The 18,839-nt window shown below is 40.0% G+C and overlaps 1 protein-coding gene across 1 annotated transcript in view; it reads left to right on the forward strand.

Annotated features, from left to right (window-relative positions):
- FRK (fyn related Src family tyrosine kinase) overlaps positions 1-12,059 on the forward strand; it is a 63,202-nt gene extending 51,143 nt beyond the window's left edge. Inside the window, exons 5-8 of the mRNA XM_018563549.1 lie at positions 1,234-1,392; positions 4,679-4,860; positions 9,021-9,183; positions 11,845-12,059. Of these exons, the coding sequence (XP_018419051.1) occupies positions 1,234-1,392; positions 4,679-4,860; positions 9,021-9,183; positions 11,845-12,059 (719 nt within the window). The remainder of the gene's footprint in view (positions 1-1,233; positions 1,393-4,678; positions 4,861-9,020; positions 9,184-11,844) is intronic.
- Positions 12,060-18,839: the final 6,780 nt, after the last annotated feature.

The following is an 18,839-nucleotide window of genomic DNA, read 5'->3' on the forward strand; positions in this document are numbered from 1 at the left end:
TAAATATCTTATTTCTTTTTAACTTTTACTATTTAAATTTTTACACGCGTGTAGAGTCCTTCTCTCTGGGTGGCTTAATTATACCTGCTAGCTCCAATCTTGTAAATGAAATCATCACCTTACCTCTCTGGGGTCTCTGACCCAATGCTGGTTATTCAAACAGATTTATGTTGATTGGAGCAACATTCACCATATTTATTCCCAGATATTTTTTGTGCAAGTCATTCTGAATTAGGAAAGCTGATTGGATAACCAGCGAAATGTCCTCAAGAACAATCCAGTTGCTTTGATTTTATTTTTTACAGCATATGTATACCAATAAAAAACAAGAACATAAAAATACCAAATTAAAGCCCTTTTCTTTTTTTAAAACAAAAATGTGTAATACGTTAGGGTATATTTTCAAACGCTAAAAGATATATTGGGCGGAACCAAGACATTGTCTAAATGGAAAAACTGGTCTGGGACCGTAAGTCATTTAGGATGGGGGTCTAAATTTTGAAACAATAACATTTAAAAAGATTTCCATTAAGGAGGAAGTCTGTTTGTTTTTATATGATCCACTTCTAAGCTTTCCAGTTGGGTGGAAGCTATAAATAGTGGCAGGGGTTCTAGCCTTCTCCAATTCTACTAATACAGTAATGTCTGTGTTGTTGTTGGATATTAATGCTCTCTTCCTGTTTAGTAAAACTTGTCACCAGAAAAGGAAGCCAGGGGAAATCTCTAATGGAGTCCTGTGTAGCAGTAAAACCCAACAAGGGTTCTAACCCTTTCCCACACTATCCAAAACACACACAAAATTGGCTAGACATACTGTTAAATTGTTACAGCATTAAAAGAAACTGAAATTACTTTTATCTCATGGTGATAGTAGTGAATTTTATTTCAGCACCATCACTAGGATACCATTCCTTCCCTTTAAAGGAACTGTATGAAATATGAACTGGTGCTTCCTTGTTATGTTGTTACAGAGTATTCTCGTTTCATTATTTTCAAAGGCCAGAAAGACATAAAAGGTTCTTGTTGTTCTAACCCATACTACATCCTCCAATTATACATCTTCTTTTTTTCAGCTGAACTGATATCTTTTGATGGCTTGGAAGATTTGTCATCTTTTAGATTACATAAAGCAGAAAGCAATTTTAACTATTCCCACATGGTTCCTGTGTAGATAGGAGTAGTCCTTAATAACATCAACTCTATGCTATTTTCCTTTTGCTTTTTGTATCTCAGGATCAATGAATCCACAGGACTTCTTAAGAGAAGCACAGCTTATGAAGAACCTAAGGCATCCAAAACTGATTCAGCTGTACGCAGTGTGTAGTTTAGAGGATCCTATGTATATTATTACTGAGCTCATGAGACATGGAAGTCTGCTTTCATACATAAAAAGTAAGTATGCATCATATATTTTATGAATTTAAAAAGCTTTTTTTTTCTATCCACTGCTGCATATTTCACATGGATAGTAGAAATCAATATACTGCTTATCATGCAACGACTCTTCTCATCTTAGAGTGTAAATCTGAGGGCAATTTGATGGGAGAAATCTTGATCAGATCCAGATTATGCCCAACATTAAAGATTAATATATTTTTAATGCTGTTTTTTGAAAGCAGGCACCTACGCATTATCAAGTTAAGTCTTGATTATCTCTTATTGTTTCTCATAATATCTATGATTTAGTAGCAAGTTGTGTCAAAAATATACACCAAAGAAATGATCATAGTTTTTTTTAAGGCTCAACATAGGTACAGAGGTGGTAGAGGTACAGATCCTACTTTTTTGTATTTGAACTTTTGCTTGTATTTAAACTTTTGACACTTTTTTATTGGAACACCTATCATTCATTGGGATCACGATTCTTGTCAGTGACAACAGTCAGTTTTATGTAAGTGTGTGAAGGGAAGTACAGTAGGGAGAAGTCCAGTAAATTTATAAGTGAACTGAAACAGCCAGTGGGCTAAAATGTTCCTGCATATTAGGGACCATGAACTCTTATTGGAGTGCTCTCCCTCTCTATTGATAGTACCTATAATCCAGGGGAGAGTTACAAAAGTTCTGGATGACTCAGTAGCAAGGTCAGTAGAAATAAAGGTACCTAAGGACCTCTTACCACTTACTGTCCAAGAGTCAGTAGTCTGTTCCCCAGAGGTCAGAGGGCTTATATCTTAAATTGGATACTCAGGCCTTCTAGGGTTTACTGGCTCAGACTAGTTTACAGCACAGTCTCTCCTCATGGTTCCTGTGCCCACAGCACAGCACTCTTCACAGATACCCTCTGCAGCAATCTTCACTCTAGGAAACCCACACAGCACACTTTCCCACTCTTCTCTCTGTGTCCCAGGCAGCTCTCCTCACAGCAGCCCCTCATGGCTCTTTTCCTGCTCCTGTTGCCCATTTGGCTCCCCTCCTTCATATGCTGGGGCTGGGCCAAAAGATGGCTGTGGCTGCAGCCAATCAGTCCTTTTCTCTTCTCCCTCTGTTTTCCACGTCGTCCTGTCATATTGTGGTGGGTGTAAGAGACAAACTGCTCTGTGGTCACAGTGCAGCTGTGTAGCTCCCACCCTTTAAGGGCCACTAGCAAGGGCTTCTAATGAGAATGTAAGTACTTATTTGGCCTTATTTATATTTGCATGACTTGTTGACAAACTTTTCCTTTACTAAGAATGTTTGCATTTTTTTGGATTTCCTATGTATTGCTGATACTATTTTGAAGTGTGTGTATGCAGTATAACACCTTTGTCCAATATAGTGGTATGTTAAGAGGATTCGACTCAGAAATAAAAAAAAAAAAGGTCTGAGCAATAAAGAATAATTGCCCTGAGAAGAAACGCTATTAATTACTTCACCATTACTAGGCTATTGCAGTTCAGCAAGCTCACAGTAACTGTAAAGTCTCTTTACTTTGAAAAATGTGTATTAATTTGTTCCTGGTTGAAATTGTATTGCCGTGTACTAGACAGGGATGTGAGTTATTGCAGTTTTGGGAAAGAAAAGTAAGAGAAGTTTAATGAATTACCCTGCAGTAACAACATTTCTGCCATTAGCAGAATACCAATTACTTGCAGTTCAAAGTAATACATTTTTTCCAATTGTCAAAACACCTAACTGATTGTCGTTCTTACTAGATGTTTGATGTTAGGACTGATATACTGATGCGCTGCATTTAGAATGATCTACGTATCTCCATGAACTAAACATTTAATAAATTACATGTATAGTGATGGTTTCAGATCAATGATGTATGATATATCTATGTGTCTTAAAACATTTTTAAGTGCACCAGGAACAACAATACAACCAAAAACAAGTTCTGGGAAATAAAATGAGTATTGTCATAGCAAATCTTATTCTTTCTGGAGGATGTGTGCAGTTGTGCCACTTTCTATCCACAGGTAATATACCTATTCAGCATTATTTAGTCTCCACTGAGACTGCCTATATGCAAGCAACAACAAACCCTACATGCTGAGCAGCATTCGGGTTGGGTATTCTGCTCGTTACCTCGGAGGTAATAAAAAAAATGTAAAGATAAGGAAAAACAAACAGACACTTTAGGCCTGGTAGGGGTCTGGTAGGAAAACCTGTGCCGATGGGGACAAGGGTCTCTTCCCAACAAGCCTTGGGGCGTTGGTTGTGGGGGTGCAGGCAGGGGGGGCTTATTTGCATCGGGGTACCCCTTTAATAAAGGGGCACACAGATGCACCCCCTTGTGAATGAGTAAGGGGTACTTGTACCCCCTACCAATTCACTAAAGGGTTAATTTACATTTAAAATAAGAGCCTACACTTTTGAAAACATCCTTTAATAGAAAACAAAAACACAAGGAATTTTGACAATTCCTTTATTTAAAAAAAAATTTGATCCCACAACATAATCCTAAGGTCAATCACGAAATCCAGCGTTGTCCACGATGACGAAAATTAAAAAAAAAAACCTGACTCACCTGACCGCACCCGACGAACTCCCGTTGCAGAATGAAGAATATGACAGATGCCTGCAAAATATAAATAATTGGGCAGAGCTAGCAGTGACATCACTGTTTACATTTGTTTACATTTGGCCAGCACCTGCCAGAGTCTTCCCGCAGGTCCTGGGAAAATTAAAACAACTGGGCGGAGCCGGCCACCAGTTCTCATTTGCGGGGAAAATGGTCTGCTATGACTACGAATCAGCCGAGCCAAAGCATATGCTGAGCAGCCTGGCTGCCTTTGGATGCTGTACGGGCTACTGTGAATAGCCCGTACAGCAGCCCTTCGGTTCTACTGAACCGAAGGGCTTCAGCGGCAAAAGTGATCCAAAAGATGCGGCAAGATCCTTTGCCTCCTTAGTGAATAACCCTCTGTATATTTTATTAGGAAAATACCTCCTTGTGCCCTGTGTCTCTACTAGAGTCTTAGCCCGAATGTGAGGGCTGTGTAGAAATATATGCAAGTGGCAGGGCAGTTTTAATCAAGGAGAATAAACTGATATGTAGAAACACAAAGCACAGACATGTGTTTTTTTTACAATTCAACCCCCATATTAACATATCACAATCTAATTCTACAGGATTAGGAGGAAAAAAATTCCATAATATTGTGTAGCTAGATCTATTGAGCGCTGTGACAGTAGACGTATCTGTTGTAATGGTTTTCTAAGGCACAGTAATGATGATGCATTGTTGTTTTTCCAGATGATAATGGTACAATGATTAGAGTACCCCAACAGGTGGACATGGCTGCTCAAGTGGCATCAGGAATGGCATATCTAGAAACACAAAACTTCATCCACAGAGATTTAGCTGCACGGAATGTACTTGTTGGAGAACACAGTGTTTACAAAGTAGCAGATTTTGGACTTGCCAGAGTTTTTGAGGTACACCAATGTACTGAATTCTTGAGTAGGCAATATATAATTTTGTTGGCAGTGGAAGGATTTTTTTCCATTTTTGGGGGGAAATGTAATGATCTTTAATTAGGTCCAGTATGTTTCTAAATTTTAAATTGCTGTTAATCATAATAAGAATCTCTGTTGCAGAGCAGCATCAAGGCCGGCCAAACAGATCTGACAATATGATGACACAACCTCCACCATGCAGACACCTCATTCCCCTCACATCAATCCTCATTAGCATCCATTACCGTACCACAGATGTCGCTACGCCAGCTGGGCAGACACCGCTCTCTCAGCTCTCCCAGATCTGCCCATGTCTCCTGTGTGTACAGTGCCCACATGATCAGCCCTCAGCCTGCTACTGCGCATGTCCAGTGCACTCATTCAGACATCAAGCAGGCGGTGCTGGCGTTGTGCACGCAGGAGACATGGGCAGATCCGGGAGAGCTTGGAGAGCAGTGTCTGCCCAGCTGGCCGAGGGACTGGTACGGTAATGACTGCTGCTGAAGATCTATGTGAGGGGAATGATTTGTCTGCAAGGTGGGGGTCGTGTCACCATATTATCAGATTTGTTTGCCCGGCTTGTTGCTGATTGGCTGGGAAGCCGGCTTCCCGGCCAATCAGCATCGAGCCGGCCAAACAGCATGGAGCCAGCTTCCCAGCTCCATGTTCCCTCATGGGACTGACGGTCAGAGGAAATCTCCCTCTGACTGGAAGTTCCAGTATCGAGAAAGGTATCGGAGCATTTGGGCGAGTACAAGTACTCACCCAAATACTCGGTATTGGCACCGATACCGATACCAGTATCAGTATCGGTGCATCCCTATTTCAAACAATTATCTAACTAAGAGATATTAAACTTGTGTATGTTAAAATAAAAAACCCTTTAACCTTTTCTGTAAAACTGTGTACATTTTATGGCATATATGTGGTCACAACTCTGAATGTCATCACTCTGTTGGTCTGACAAAATTAAAAAACAGATCCTATAATTTGGTGTGTGATATTGCAAACTAAGCACCATGTAGTGAGTGTGGGCATGTTTTCTGTTATTGTAAAGTACTATTGCATATAGGCTTCTTTCCTTTTAAAATAAGAAAAACAAATTGCTTTAATTTAAGCCCAGCACCAGCCAAACCTATTTTTTCAGCTTTGGATAGAGTATTTTGGGGGTTAAAATCCTGTCAAGTTTTAAATACTGCATCGGTTTCCAGGAAATTTCCCAAACTTTCCTATTCTGTCTGCTGCCTGGACAGAAACAGGAGGGAAAACTTGGGGTACATAGGCAGGCAGCAGAGACAAGAGTTTGAAAAAAAGTTTTAATGCTTTTTTCTCTATCCCTTTAGTAAAAAAACATTCCTGTAGTTGGGCTGTGAGGTCCTCAACAGATTCTCATTTTAAACTAGCACCCTAAAAGGGATATTTAAATAATTTTCAGAAAAATGCAATATAATATTTTCAACCATTTTACACTTACACTGTGGAAAAAAAAAAGGGTTAATTTACATTTAAAATAAGAGCCTACACTTTTGAAAACATCCTTTAATAGAAAACAAAAACACAAGGAATTTTGACAATTCCTTTATTTAAAAAAAAATTTGATCCCACAACATAATCCTAAGGTCAATCACGAAATCCAGCGTTGTCCACGATGACGAAAATTAAAAAAAAAAACCTGACTCACCTGACCGCACCCGACGAACTCCCGTTGCAGAATGAAGAATATGACAGATGCCTGCAAAATATAAATAATTGGGCAGAGCTAGCAGTGACATCACTGTTTACATTTGTTTACATTTGGCCAGCACCTGCCAGAGTCTTCCCGCAGGTCCTGGGAAAATTAAAACAACTGGGCGGAGCCGGCCACCAGTTCTCATTTGCGGGGAAAATGGTCTGCTATGACTACGAATCAGCCGAGCCAAAGCATATGCTGAGCAGCCTGGCTGCCTTTTGATGCTGTACGGGCTACTGTGAATAGCCCGTACAGCAGCCCTTCGGTTCTACTGAACCGAAGGGCTTCAGCGGCAAAAGTGATCCAAAAGATGCGGCAAGATCCTTTGGCTCCTTAGTGAATAACCCTCTGTATATTTTATTAGGAAAATACCTCCTTGTGCCCTGTGTCTCTACTAGAGTCTTAGCCCGAATGTGAGGGCTGTGTAGAAATATATGCAAGTGGCAGGGCAGTTTTAATCAAGGAGAATAGGCTGATATGTAGAAACACAAAGCACAGACATGTGTTTTTTTTACAATTCAACCCCCATATTAACATATCACAATCTAATTCTACAGGATTAGGAGGAAAAAAATTCCATAATATTGTGTAGCTAGATCTATTGAGCGCTGTGACAGTAGACGTATCTGTTGTAATGGTTTTCTAAGGCACAGTAATGATGATGCATTGTTGTTTTTCCAGATGATAATGGTACAATGATTAGAGTACCCCAACAGGTGGACATGGCTGCTCAAGTGGCATCAGGAATGGCATATCTAGAAACACAAAACTTCATCCACAGAGATTTAGCTGCACGGAATGTACTTGTTGGAGAACACAGTGTTTACAAAGTAGCAGATTTTGGACTTGCCAGAGTTTTTGAGGTACACCAATGTACTGAATTCTTGAGTAGGCAATATATAATTTTGTTGGCAGTGGAAGGATTTTTTTCCATTTTTGGGGGGAAATGTAATGATCTTTAATTAGGTCCAGTATGTTTCTAAATTTTAAATTGCTGTTAATCATAATAAGAATCTCTGTTGCAGAGCAGCATCAAGGCCGGCCAAACAGATCTGACAATATGATGACACAACCTCCACCATGCAGACACCTCATTCCCCTCACATCAATCCTCATTAGCATCCATTACCGTACCACAGATGTCGCTACGCCAGCTGGGCAGACACCGCTCTCTCAGCTCTCCCAGATCTGCCCATGTCTCCTGTGTGTACAGTGCCCACATGATCAGCCCTCAGCCTGCTACTGCGCATGTCCAGTGCACTCATTCAGACATCAAGCAGGCGGTGCTGGCGTTGTGCACGCAGGAGACATGGGCAGATCCGGGAGAGCTTGGAGAGCAGTGTCTGCCCAGCTGGCCGAGGGACTGGTACGGTAATGACTGCTGCTGAAGATCTATGTGAGGGGAATGATTTGTCTGCAAGGTGGGGGTCGTGTCACCATATTATCAGATTTGTTTGCCCGGCTTGTTGCTGATTGGCTGGGAAGCCGGCTTCCCGGCCAATCAGCATCGAGCCGGCCAAACAGCATGGAGCCAGCTTCCCAGCTCCATGTTCCCTCATGGGACTGACGGTCAGAGGAAATCTCCCTCTGACTGGAAGTTCCAGTATCGAGAAAGGTATCGAAGCATTTGGGCGAGTACAAGTACTCACCCAAATACTCGGTATTGGCACCGATACCGATACCAGTATCAGTATCGGTGCATCCCTATTTCAAACAATTATCTAACTAAGAGATATTAAACTTGTGTATGTTAAAATAAAAAACCCTTTAACCTTTTCTGTAAAACTGTGTACATTTTATGGCATATATGTGGTCACAACTCTGAATGTCATCACTCTGTTGGTCTGACAAAATTAAAAAACAGATCCTATAATTTGGTGTGTGATATTGCAAACTAAGCACCATGTAGTGAGTGTGGGCATGTTTTCTGTTATTGTAAAGTACTATTGCATATAGGCTTCTTTCCTTTTAAAATAAGAAAAACAAATTGCTTTAATTTAAGCCCAGCACCAGCCAAACCTATTTTTTCAGCTTTGGATAGAGTATTTTGGGGGTTAAAATCCTGTCAAGTTTTAAATACTGCATCGGTTTCCAGGAAATTTCCCAAACTTTCCTATTCTGTCTGCTGCCTGGACAGAAACAGGAGGGAAAACTTGGGGTACATAGGCAGGCAGCAGAGACAAGAGTTTGAAAAAAAGTTTTAATGCTTTTTTCTCTATCCCTTTAGTAAAAAAACATTCCTGTAGTTGGGCTGTGAGGTCCTCAACAGATTCTCATTTTAAACTAGCACCCTAAAAGGGATATTTAAATAATTTTCAGAAAAATGCAATATAATATTTTCAACCATTTTACACTTACACTGTGGGTATATTTTTATTTCACATCATATACTTTTCTGCATTTATTTCAGGATGATGATAATGTTTATGAGCCAAAAAATGATACTAAGCTTCCTCTAAAATGGACAGCACCAGAAGCAATCCGGTACAACAAATTCACAGTCAAATCCGATGTCTGGTCATTTGGCATTCTACTGTTTGAAATAATGACATATGGAAAAATGCCATACTCTGGTATGCAATATGATTTTTACATTGTGTCAATAGGTGAATGGAATTTGATTTTCTGTAATTCTCAACTCAACTTTTCTTTAAAAAAAATAGACATTCTGTCAAAAGGTGGATGCAGTTTCGTTTTCTGCAATTCACAGCTCTATAATTTTTTTCCGGAAAATATACATATTATTTGTATAATGGAGTGTGTAAAATGTTTGTTACCTGAGCTCTTTTTACCTTTGTTTTTCTCAGTTCTTTCTCCCTCATACTGCATCAACTCTCCCATGTACAGAGCAGTGGCGGAGCTAAGGAACAAAGGGCCCTGGTGCAAGATTTTTTTTTTTGGCCCCCCTCCCCCCCAAAACCCCACAAACACAGCGCTCTCCTTCCACAGCGCTTGGCCGGCTGTCACTTTCTCTCCTCCCTGCTGGGAGACGGAGCAGCGTCCAGCGGGGAAAAAAGAAAGCAGGGATGCACCGATGCACCGGCGGTAGTTCCGCCACTGGTACAGAGCCCCAGATAACAGTAAGGGTCTGACAGGGGTTCTAATCTTTCCCAACTCTATCCAAATTAGAGATAAAAGTATAGGCTTGGCACACCTTTCTGACCATGTTTTATGTTACAGCAATAATAAAGATGATGCATGTTCACATTCACCAACCCCTCCAGTCACAGTCTGGCTTAGATCGAAAGCACTATACATGATGAACAATTGCTATTTTTTAAATTTTAATAAAACACATTTTCATGCTTTGTAGTATCTCTGCTGCTGACCTCCTTCAGCCTCTTTGCAGTCACTTCCTGGCTACATGTGTGCACGCCAGTGTTTCCCACATTTTTCCAGCAGAAGCTTATATAATAGGATGATAACACAGAAGAATAATTGGGAGACAGGGACAGAAGGGTTTCACATTATAACAGACTGTGCTTGAACAAGGACATTTATAGAAGGATTACAAAGTATTATTTTTTATAAAACCTGCATATTTAAAAACATTAAAAACCACTTTTAAAATTTGCCTAATATGGTAAATCCTATACAAGGCTTTAGTGGTTGAGTTTATATATACACAGTTATTAAAATGAATGCACAAATACTCAACCTTTGGTGACTAATGAGTTTGCAAACATCTACATTATGTACATAGGATATGTATACATATAGAGGGTTATTCACAAAGCTAGCCGAAAGATCAGCTGAAGCTTTGGTTGCGGGAGCCCTTTGGTTCAGTCGAACCGAAGGGCTGCTGTACGGGCTGTATTCAATACAGCCCGTACAACTCCCGAAGGCGGCCAAGCGGCTCAGCCGAGCTGAAGGAATATGCTTCGGCTCGACTGAGCCGAAATGAGAAAGCCGAAGCGGGGCAAACCTATGCCTTGGAAATGACAGCTGGGTGCATATGACCTGGGGACGCTGAACTGTCAGTAAACAATGAAAATTGGGCGGAGCCGCCCATGACGTCACGACCAGCTCCGCCCAGTTGTTGTTCATTGGCTGGGACCTGCTAGTAGACTCTAGCAGGTGTTGGACAATAGGAAACAGTTGGGCGGAGCTAGCTGTCACTGCTTTTTAAAAAAAAAAAATATTTATTTATTTTTTAGATTTAACATTTATTTACATTTAACCCCTTCATGACTGAGCTTGTTTTTAGTTTCTGTTCGTAAATGACTGACACACTTAATATTTTTTCAACTTTATTATTTTTTTTACTCTTTTCATTGAATTGCTATTCTGGCTCGGTCCCATGGAGGTACCGAGTAGAATAGCCAAGCCGAATGCCGCTATTCACTCACTGACGTTCGTCCTATGAGAATAGAGGGCGAACGGCTGCGAGTGAGCAGCCGGAGCTTCGGCTCGGCCGATCCAGATGTTGGATCAGCTGAGTCAAAGTCCTTCTGTCCTTCAAAGTCCTTTGCAGAGCATGTGTGGCTGACCGAAGTGCGGTCGAAGGTAACCGATATACGGCTGATTTCAGCCGATGCACGGCTGAAATCAGCCGCACAAGCCTGAAGTGAATAGCCGGACAGCGTTTGGCTCATTTCACTTCAAGTGGGTTACTCACTCGGCTGCCTTCGGCAGCTTTGTGAATAACACCCTCTCATTGTGTCTTTGTGTATTATTATATATATATATTTATTTTTGTTTTGTTAATACAGCTTACTAGAGTCTGTATTCTGTCTACTGAGGTGGTACACTTGTTAAAAACTTTGGTTTGGACTAAGAAAACTTTATGTGAGTCCTAATGAAAACCTTATGCGAGAAATACCACCTAGATGATTATTTGTAAGTAGTAATGCTAAACATTAATATTCCTTTTCATAAATGAATTTAACCAGAAACGCACAGTGACAAGACCACATTTTCATTTAATTGAAATGATCTATTATTAAAATAAAACAAGGTGCTTCAAATACTTTGCTGTCAATTTCAGTTTCATTTAAAATTCTTTAATAAGAAACTCAGCATGCAGAGAAATTACAAATATGGTTTACCTGCCGTTTTTACCAACTGAGCAATTTCATGTTTTTTAATTGCTGAACAAGGTCTCTTTACTTTAACCTCTTTACAAGGTCATCATGTAGTTAAAAGAATCCCACAGAGAACGCTGATAGGAATAATTCCCTTATCTAAATTACGTGACTTAGTTGTTTATTTTTTCTTCTTTATCCCTCCTGTAGGTTGGAATGGAAGGCAGACACTGGAGAAACTTGAGGAAGGGTACAGGATTCCTAAACCATTCAATTGTCCACCAGACCTTTACAACATTATGTTAGAGTGTTGGAATGTCAAGCCAGAGAACCGACCAACTTTTGAAACACTACAATGGAGACTTGAAGATTTTTTTGAAAATGAATCGACATCTTACCTGGATGCAAATACATTTTCAAACTGAGACAAAATCTCAGGACTTCATGAAACTTTAGCTGTGGTTAATATGCTGGCTGCTGAGAAACATGTAGACATTGATATATGTTCAACTTCTAAAATGGTGAAGAAAAATCAAAAGAATACTTATTTTAACAGCTAACACACTTCTACCTAAAGGAAACAGTCATATGACTTTAATATGTGAAATGTGGGATTATGTGAAAAAAATACTAGCACTTTGATTCAGCAAAACACTCCTGAAACAAGAGTATACAGTTTACAAACCGTTGAAGGAAAAGACCCCTTATCCAACTTGCTTCTGTATTAATTCTCCAGCAGGAGGGTACTGAATCTGAATTTATATCTCTGTTAAGGTTAATTAATTACTAAAGTGTTGCCTAATTTGTTCTCCAAATAATCATATACTACTCATACAGTGTAAATGCAGTAATTCTGAAATAGCTTTTTTATTTTATTACATATGTGATGGGGAATTTCATGACACTAAAGCAGTGTTTTAAAACTTTGGTGGTTTGTATACCACCATCACTACCTATGTGATATAAGAGTACCACCTGAAAAAATAAAGTATACTCTTCACCTTTGGTTCCAGCATGAGTTCAGATCACATCCATATCATATCAGAAATATTTTCGTAACCCAAAGAAGCAATAATTATTGGTTAAACTAACATACTCCCTCATGCTGCCATGGTGTGCTCATGTTTCTAAGACCCGTAATGTCAGATAGGTTGGCATTAGTGTCCACATGCCAGTAACTGGACATAGAATATAATGTTGGTGGTGCACAGAAAGATTTGTGGTTATACCCTGCCGCTAGATTGCGGCTCTGCTGCCCCAAGCATCCATCTCCACAGTGGTATAAATTTAGGCAGGCCACAGTATAGAGCAGGGGTGCCCATTAGGTAGATCGTGATCTACCAGTAGCTCTCAAAGCTGATGCTAGTAGATCACGAAGGGTGTGAATGGCGGCCCCGTTATTCCATTTTGGTATATTTATTTAGATGTGCACACATGATTACCTATTAGCCTGAGTCTGCTGGGCCAAGCTCCCTGGCACCTTTCTGGTGGTTGAAGTGCTATGTATTACATCCAAGAATATTAGTTCACACAGGCTGTTGCACTACACTGTTTGCAAAATACAGCAAGGTGAGCCAGGAGAGAGAGAGGAGAGACAGACAGGAGAGAGAGCAAGGAGAGACAGCCAAGATAGCGAGGAGAGACAGTCAGAGAGAGAGCGAGGGAGGTTTTTTTTCCATTGGTAGATCTCATGTAGCTCATCATTTAAAAAGTAGATCTCAACACAAAACATGGTGGGCACCCCTGGTATAGAGTATCAAGTCCCTTGTCCATTTGTGTTTACAAACTTACAAAATTTACAGCATTTTTTTTTTAGATTGCTGTAGAGCTTTTTTTTTTTTAAAAAAAAAGTGCAACAAGTCAATGAGTTGCAGTTACCAACAGAAATTAAATGTTTTATTTCCACGCCAAACTGATATCTTATTGGTTGTCAAGAGTTACTGTCCACCATTGCCCTTAGCACTGTTAATAAATATGTCCATATATGTTTAATAATTTAAAACTAAAATAATATGTGCTATAAAAGTAATGTATGTATAAACTGTGTCATTCACTGTTCCTATATTTTTGTAATATTGTATGACAAAAACACTGAATATTTTACAAGGGCATGATATTAGAACAGCACTTATGCTTTAACTGCACTACAATAATTTTCTACACTGTTCCACATGTTCCTTAAGATAAGTTCACCCAAGCAATGCACATATTCACTAGACTAATTAAACTTTTCACTGGCAGTACAAATCTTCCCTCTGGGTGGTGAGTGATGGGGAAATATTTTGTTACAGCTCACAATGGCAAAGGAAGCAAGATGATTTAACCTGTGGGACAGCATTTTCCCCTCCTATGGTCTCTAGGGACTAGGAAGTCAAAATGACTCGATTAAATACTGGCTATATCTGAAAAAGCCATGAATCTGAAGATATACATTTGTACCAGGGCATAGGAAGGAAAGAATGGAAAGGCATTGTTTCCATGTACAGCTGAAAGATATATTTAGATGAGATATGGACCGAAACAATCCTGCTTCATTTGTAAACTGTATGACTGCTGGTGTTGCATAGACCTGTTAAAAAGTGTGATGATGGTAAATGGTGGTTTTGAGATCACAAGTTTGTTTTGAACTTTGCTTAGTTTAATTCAACATTATCACATTGGCTACAGAATAAACTGGTCCACATTACAGGAGTTCTACAGTCATAGCAAATACTATCCTGATATAACATTAGCATTGCAAAAAGAATACATACTAGAGTTGTTTTTGATAATACAATCAAAGTTTACTTAAAACATTACTTTTATGTAGTGAATACGGCCTTCTGTCTGCCCATCACTTTCAACAACTTCCTGGATTCCCCCTGTGCTGTGTGTCTCTTTCCCTGCTGCTTGATGTGAAACAATCTTGATTTCTCAAGACATAGCTCATCATGCATTGCTTCCAGCTAATAATGAAGGTGTTCCATTGTGGGAAGTTCAGACATTGAGTTAAGACGGCAAGCTTATTTAGAGTTATGATACAAGGAAGTGCATATTCAATTTTCAGGGCTAAGTGAAATTGTGCAGTGAGGAAGTACGGGCATCTTCAATAAGTAAGTTTTCAAGCTTCAAGATCAACATAGTGTTTAGGAGTGGGATAATACTTATGTGTAGAAATACATATTTATTTAAATTTTTTGACCATAGGTGCCCTTTAAGTATCCAGGTTGTGCCTTACAGAGGTTGTTCACATTGTAAGGGAATTTGAACTCTGCAGTGGGAAGTTTCTCTTAAGCTCGATGAACATGTTGCTTAGCAAAAAATATAGAATCATGTGCAAGGAATTTTTTTTTTTTTTTAATATTTTTGCTTGCACATGATTGGGTGATGGAAGTAAGCAGAGTGTCTCCAGATTCACTTAACTAAGGTGAAACATCACCTTAAAAATGCAGATTCTCTTGCAAAGTGAACAGCCTGTTTGCCTTTAGTAAAGCAACCCCATTGTGTTAAAGTAGATGTAAACCCTAGCTGACTGACATCTAAAGCTTGCCAGAGTATGGTGCATCAAAAACAGTTGCCATGAGTTTATTTTAAATTAAATACCGTTCCATACTTTTTTCATGTGTTATTGCATCTCAGTCCTGCTAATCTTCTGCAGCCTCCTTCTGTCCACATGCGCTCCAACGATTGCTGAATGCCATTTCTTAAGGTGGATTTCCTGAGTAATTTGTGTTGAAATGGACTCTTGTAGTCTCCACTGGAGACAGTGTGACAACATAGGAGCAAATTTGGGGAATGTGGACAGAGTGCTGTCTCCCTATAACAAAAAGTGTCTGAACAAGGACTTTTCAATGGCAGGATCACCAGATTTTATTTTAATAAAAACTGAACATTTGAAAAATAATAATAAAAAAACTTTTAACTTTGCATCAACATCTTAAATGTTATATGAGCTGTTAGTGATTGAGCTTACATATGCTTTAAGGATAGGGATTAACTCAGGTTTTATTAAAACCTGGTCTGAACCTGAGTTCCTCCAAACACAGAAGGAAGCTGCTTCTACTACTCCCCAATCATCTGTGGCCGGGGAATTCCCTGCCCCAGCTTCACATAAGCAATGCCAATAGCTCCCTTGTTTCCAGACATGAGGAGAGGTGTTTGCTTGTAAATAAACAGCCCGGTTAAAGGAATGCTTACATCACTCACTTCCTCTGTCCAGTTCTGCATTAGGTGATTCATCAAAGGAAGGGAGTAGTGGAAGTTCCTCTGCCCCGGGTCTTTGTTTATGTGTGACAACAACGATTGGCTGTGCTGTCTGTCTGTCACTGAGGGTCTTCGATGATGAGACATCTAAATGGTGCACAGCTTAGCTAAAGGAGCAAACACTGCCCTGTCCCTGAGTGGCACGGCGCCCCCCTCAAGTGGCACCCAGGGCACGTGCCCTGGAGAATAACATCCCCTGGGATCCCTTGACCCTTTGTTTAAAATCCTGATATGCTGGAGGCTGTCTTATGTGACAGAAGTAGCGATAGACAGCATTGTCATTGCTGTGAGTCATCGGTTGTACCTCTTCATGATTAATGCTGGATCTACATTGCTGGACCACAAGATTTTACACTGGATTTACAACAGGTGACATTGTTTATTTTATTACTTCCATTTTGCAAATTGGCTTGCAAGTGGGAGGAAGGGGGAGGCTGCTTGACTTGAGCATGTGAAAAAATATATATTTTAAAGCTCTACTGTTGACAAGGATGCTTTTTCAACATATAGCCTATACAAACTTTCCTGGTCTGTCTTTTTTTTATTATGCTGAGGCGTTTTGTCAGAAACTAGCAGTATGTCTCATGTTGAAACTGGAGGTTAAGATCATGGGTCTATGTTTAATTTCACTAATGCCTCACATATCTCCTTCTTTTAGGCAGCCATCTGTTGCTACTGCAATGGGGTATATAAAAAGCCAATGTTTTGCCTTTAACAATGGGCAAGGTAATAAAATGGTTTATATTTGCTTTGTGCTTTTACAAAAAATCTCTCTTGGTAGAATTGTGGGACTTTTATTGTCCCACCTCTCCTTAATTTCAGGTTTTCCCCGCTAGGCCTCATGCGTAAAATAATTTCTGAACTTGCTTTGAATTAGTCACCATTTTTTGTTCTTGAAAAGGACAGTACTTTCCTTAACAATGATATTGCCTCTGATTTAATCTTGGTCTCTTACTCATCCTTTGATGATGCTCTCACTAAAAATAGACCTCTAGTTAAAGGCACCCCTTTGGCTAAAGTAAATATTCGGTCTGCATTTAGGCTTTTCCTTATGCACCCTAAAGCTTTTAATGTCCTGGGTTTTCCATGGGTTTTTCTTTTTGTACAGATCATTGCCAATCGGTTGTTCCCTCTAATGTTATTATTTCAAGGCATTCTCAACATTTCTAGACTGGGTGCTAAAGAAAGAAGGAGTTCTGTTAATGTGATTGAATGGCTTTGCAGTAGTAATGGGCAAACTTGCTAAGGTTTGATTTGCAGGTGTGTTCTGCAAACATGCTGAAAGGTTTCCAGTTGTGAAGATTAATGCAAACCCTTGAATCTTGAAAATCAATTCTTTCCATTTTCTAGGCTAAGAGGCGAGGGATTAACACACCAGGCACATGGGGGTGGGCAGTAAAAAAAAAAAAAAAGAAGGGCAACATTAAAATTGCCAATTTATTTAAATAACATGGCTTGAACCTGCCTGTGAAGGGGAACATCTGTGTGATGTATAGAACCTATTACAGCAAAACTGACATTTACAAAGTGAAAGTACAAACAACATACAATTTAAATTGCTGTCAATTGACAGCTCCCGGCTGCTTAATTTCCGGTTGTAAACACAGTGTTTTCACTTAATCTATAGTAATTTCATATCCTAGATGAGAGAATGCTACAAATGCTAAGAGGGATCACCCCCCCAAAAAATTACATGGGGTCCCCCCAAAGTTTATTATTAGACCCTTATCCAAGCAGCAGCCTGGCAGGCCAGGAAAGAGGGGGGTGAGTATGAGCACTGCCCCCCAAACCATACCAGGCCACATGCCCTCAACATGGGGGATGGCTTACTAGGGGGCACCCCGAGCAAAGCATCTTGTCTCCATGTTGATGAGGACACAACCCGGCCCGGTAGTTGTAGGCCAGGGGTCCCCATTAGGTAGATCGTGATCTACCAGTAGCTCTCAAAGCTGATGCTGGTAGATCACGAAGGGTGTGAATGGCTGCCCCTTTATTCTATTTTGGTATATTTATTTAGCTGTGCACACATGATTACCTATTAGCCTGAGTCTGCTGAGCCAAGCTCCCTGACACCTTTCTGGTGGTTAAGTAGAAAAGTAGATCTTAACATAAAAAATTGTGGGCACCCCTGTTGTAGGGCCTGTGGGCAGGGGGCTAATCAGAATCTAGAAAACCTCTTTAAAAATAAGGGAGGCCCCGAAATGCTGCCTCCAATGTGCTTGATTAAGGGGTATATAGTACCTCTACTCATTCACAAAAAATAAATGCGACAACAATCTTCATTGCTGGAGAACATGATTGACGATGGATGTGCAGCATGGCACATTTTTGTGGATTTTTTATTTTTAATAAAGGACTTGTCAAAAACTGTGTGTGTGTATCTAAACCTTACATTTTTTAAATGTACCCCTTATGCATTGGGGAAAAGGGGGGCCAACATTGGGGCCCCCCTTTTATCTGCATCCTGCAACCCCATCAACCTGGATCAATTACTTGGCCTATTCTCACTTTTGGTTTCTGACTTATAATGACATTGTCTTGGAAAATGTGGTTTTGTGGGGGGGGGGTCCCTCCTAACATTCCTAGCAGACCTAGAGGGCCTGGTATGAATTGGGTCGGAACCCCACGTCATTTTTTGGGTTTGTTTTCACTTGGGGGAGGCTCCCTCTTGACATTCCTAGCAGACCCAGAGGGTCTGGCATGGATTTGGGGGGGAGCTCATGCATTTTTGGGGGTTCATCTTGTGCAGACTGTCAAAATGAAATGTTTTCAATTAGGGCTGGTAATGATTAAAATGTTCCTGTTCGATTAATCAAAAATGTTTTTAATCGATTAATTTCGATTAATTATGGCCAGGATGAACACCAATTATCAAAAATTAAAAATGCAGAGGAGTTGAGTTCGCAATTCACAGCAAAGTCAGGACAAGCATCTTCAATGGCTAGGTCAATCTTACACAGCAA

Source organism: Nanorana parkeri, unplaced genomic scaffold (genome assembly GCF_000935625.1).
Source record: "Nanorana parkeri isolate BGI_ZX_2015 unplaced genomic scaffold, ASM93562v1 scaffold22, whole genome shotgun sequence".
In the NCBI taxonomy this organism is placed as follows: Eukaryota; Metazoa; Chordata; class Amphibia; order Anura; family Dicroglossidae; genus Nanorana; species Nanorana parkeri.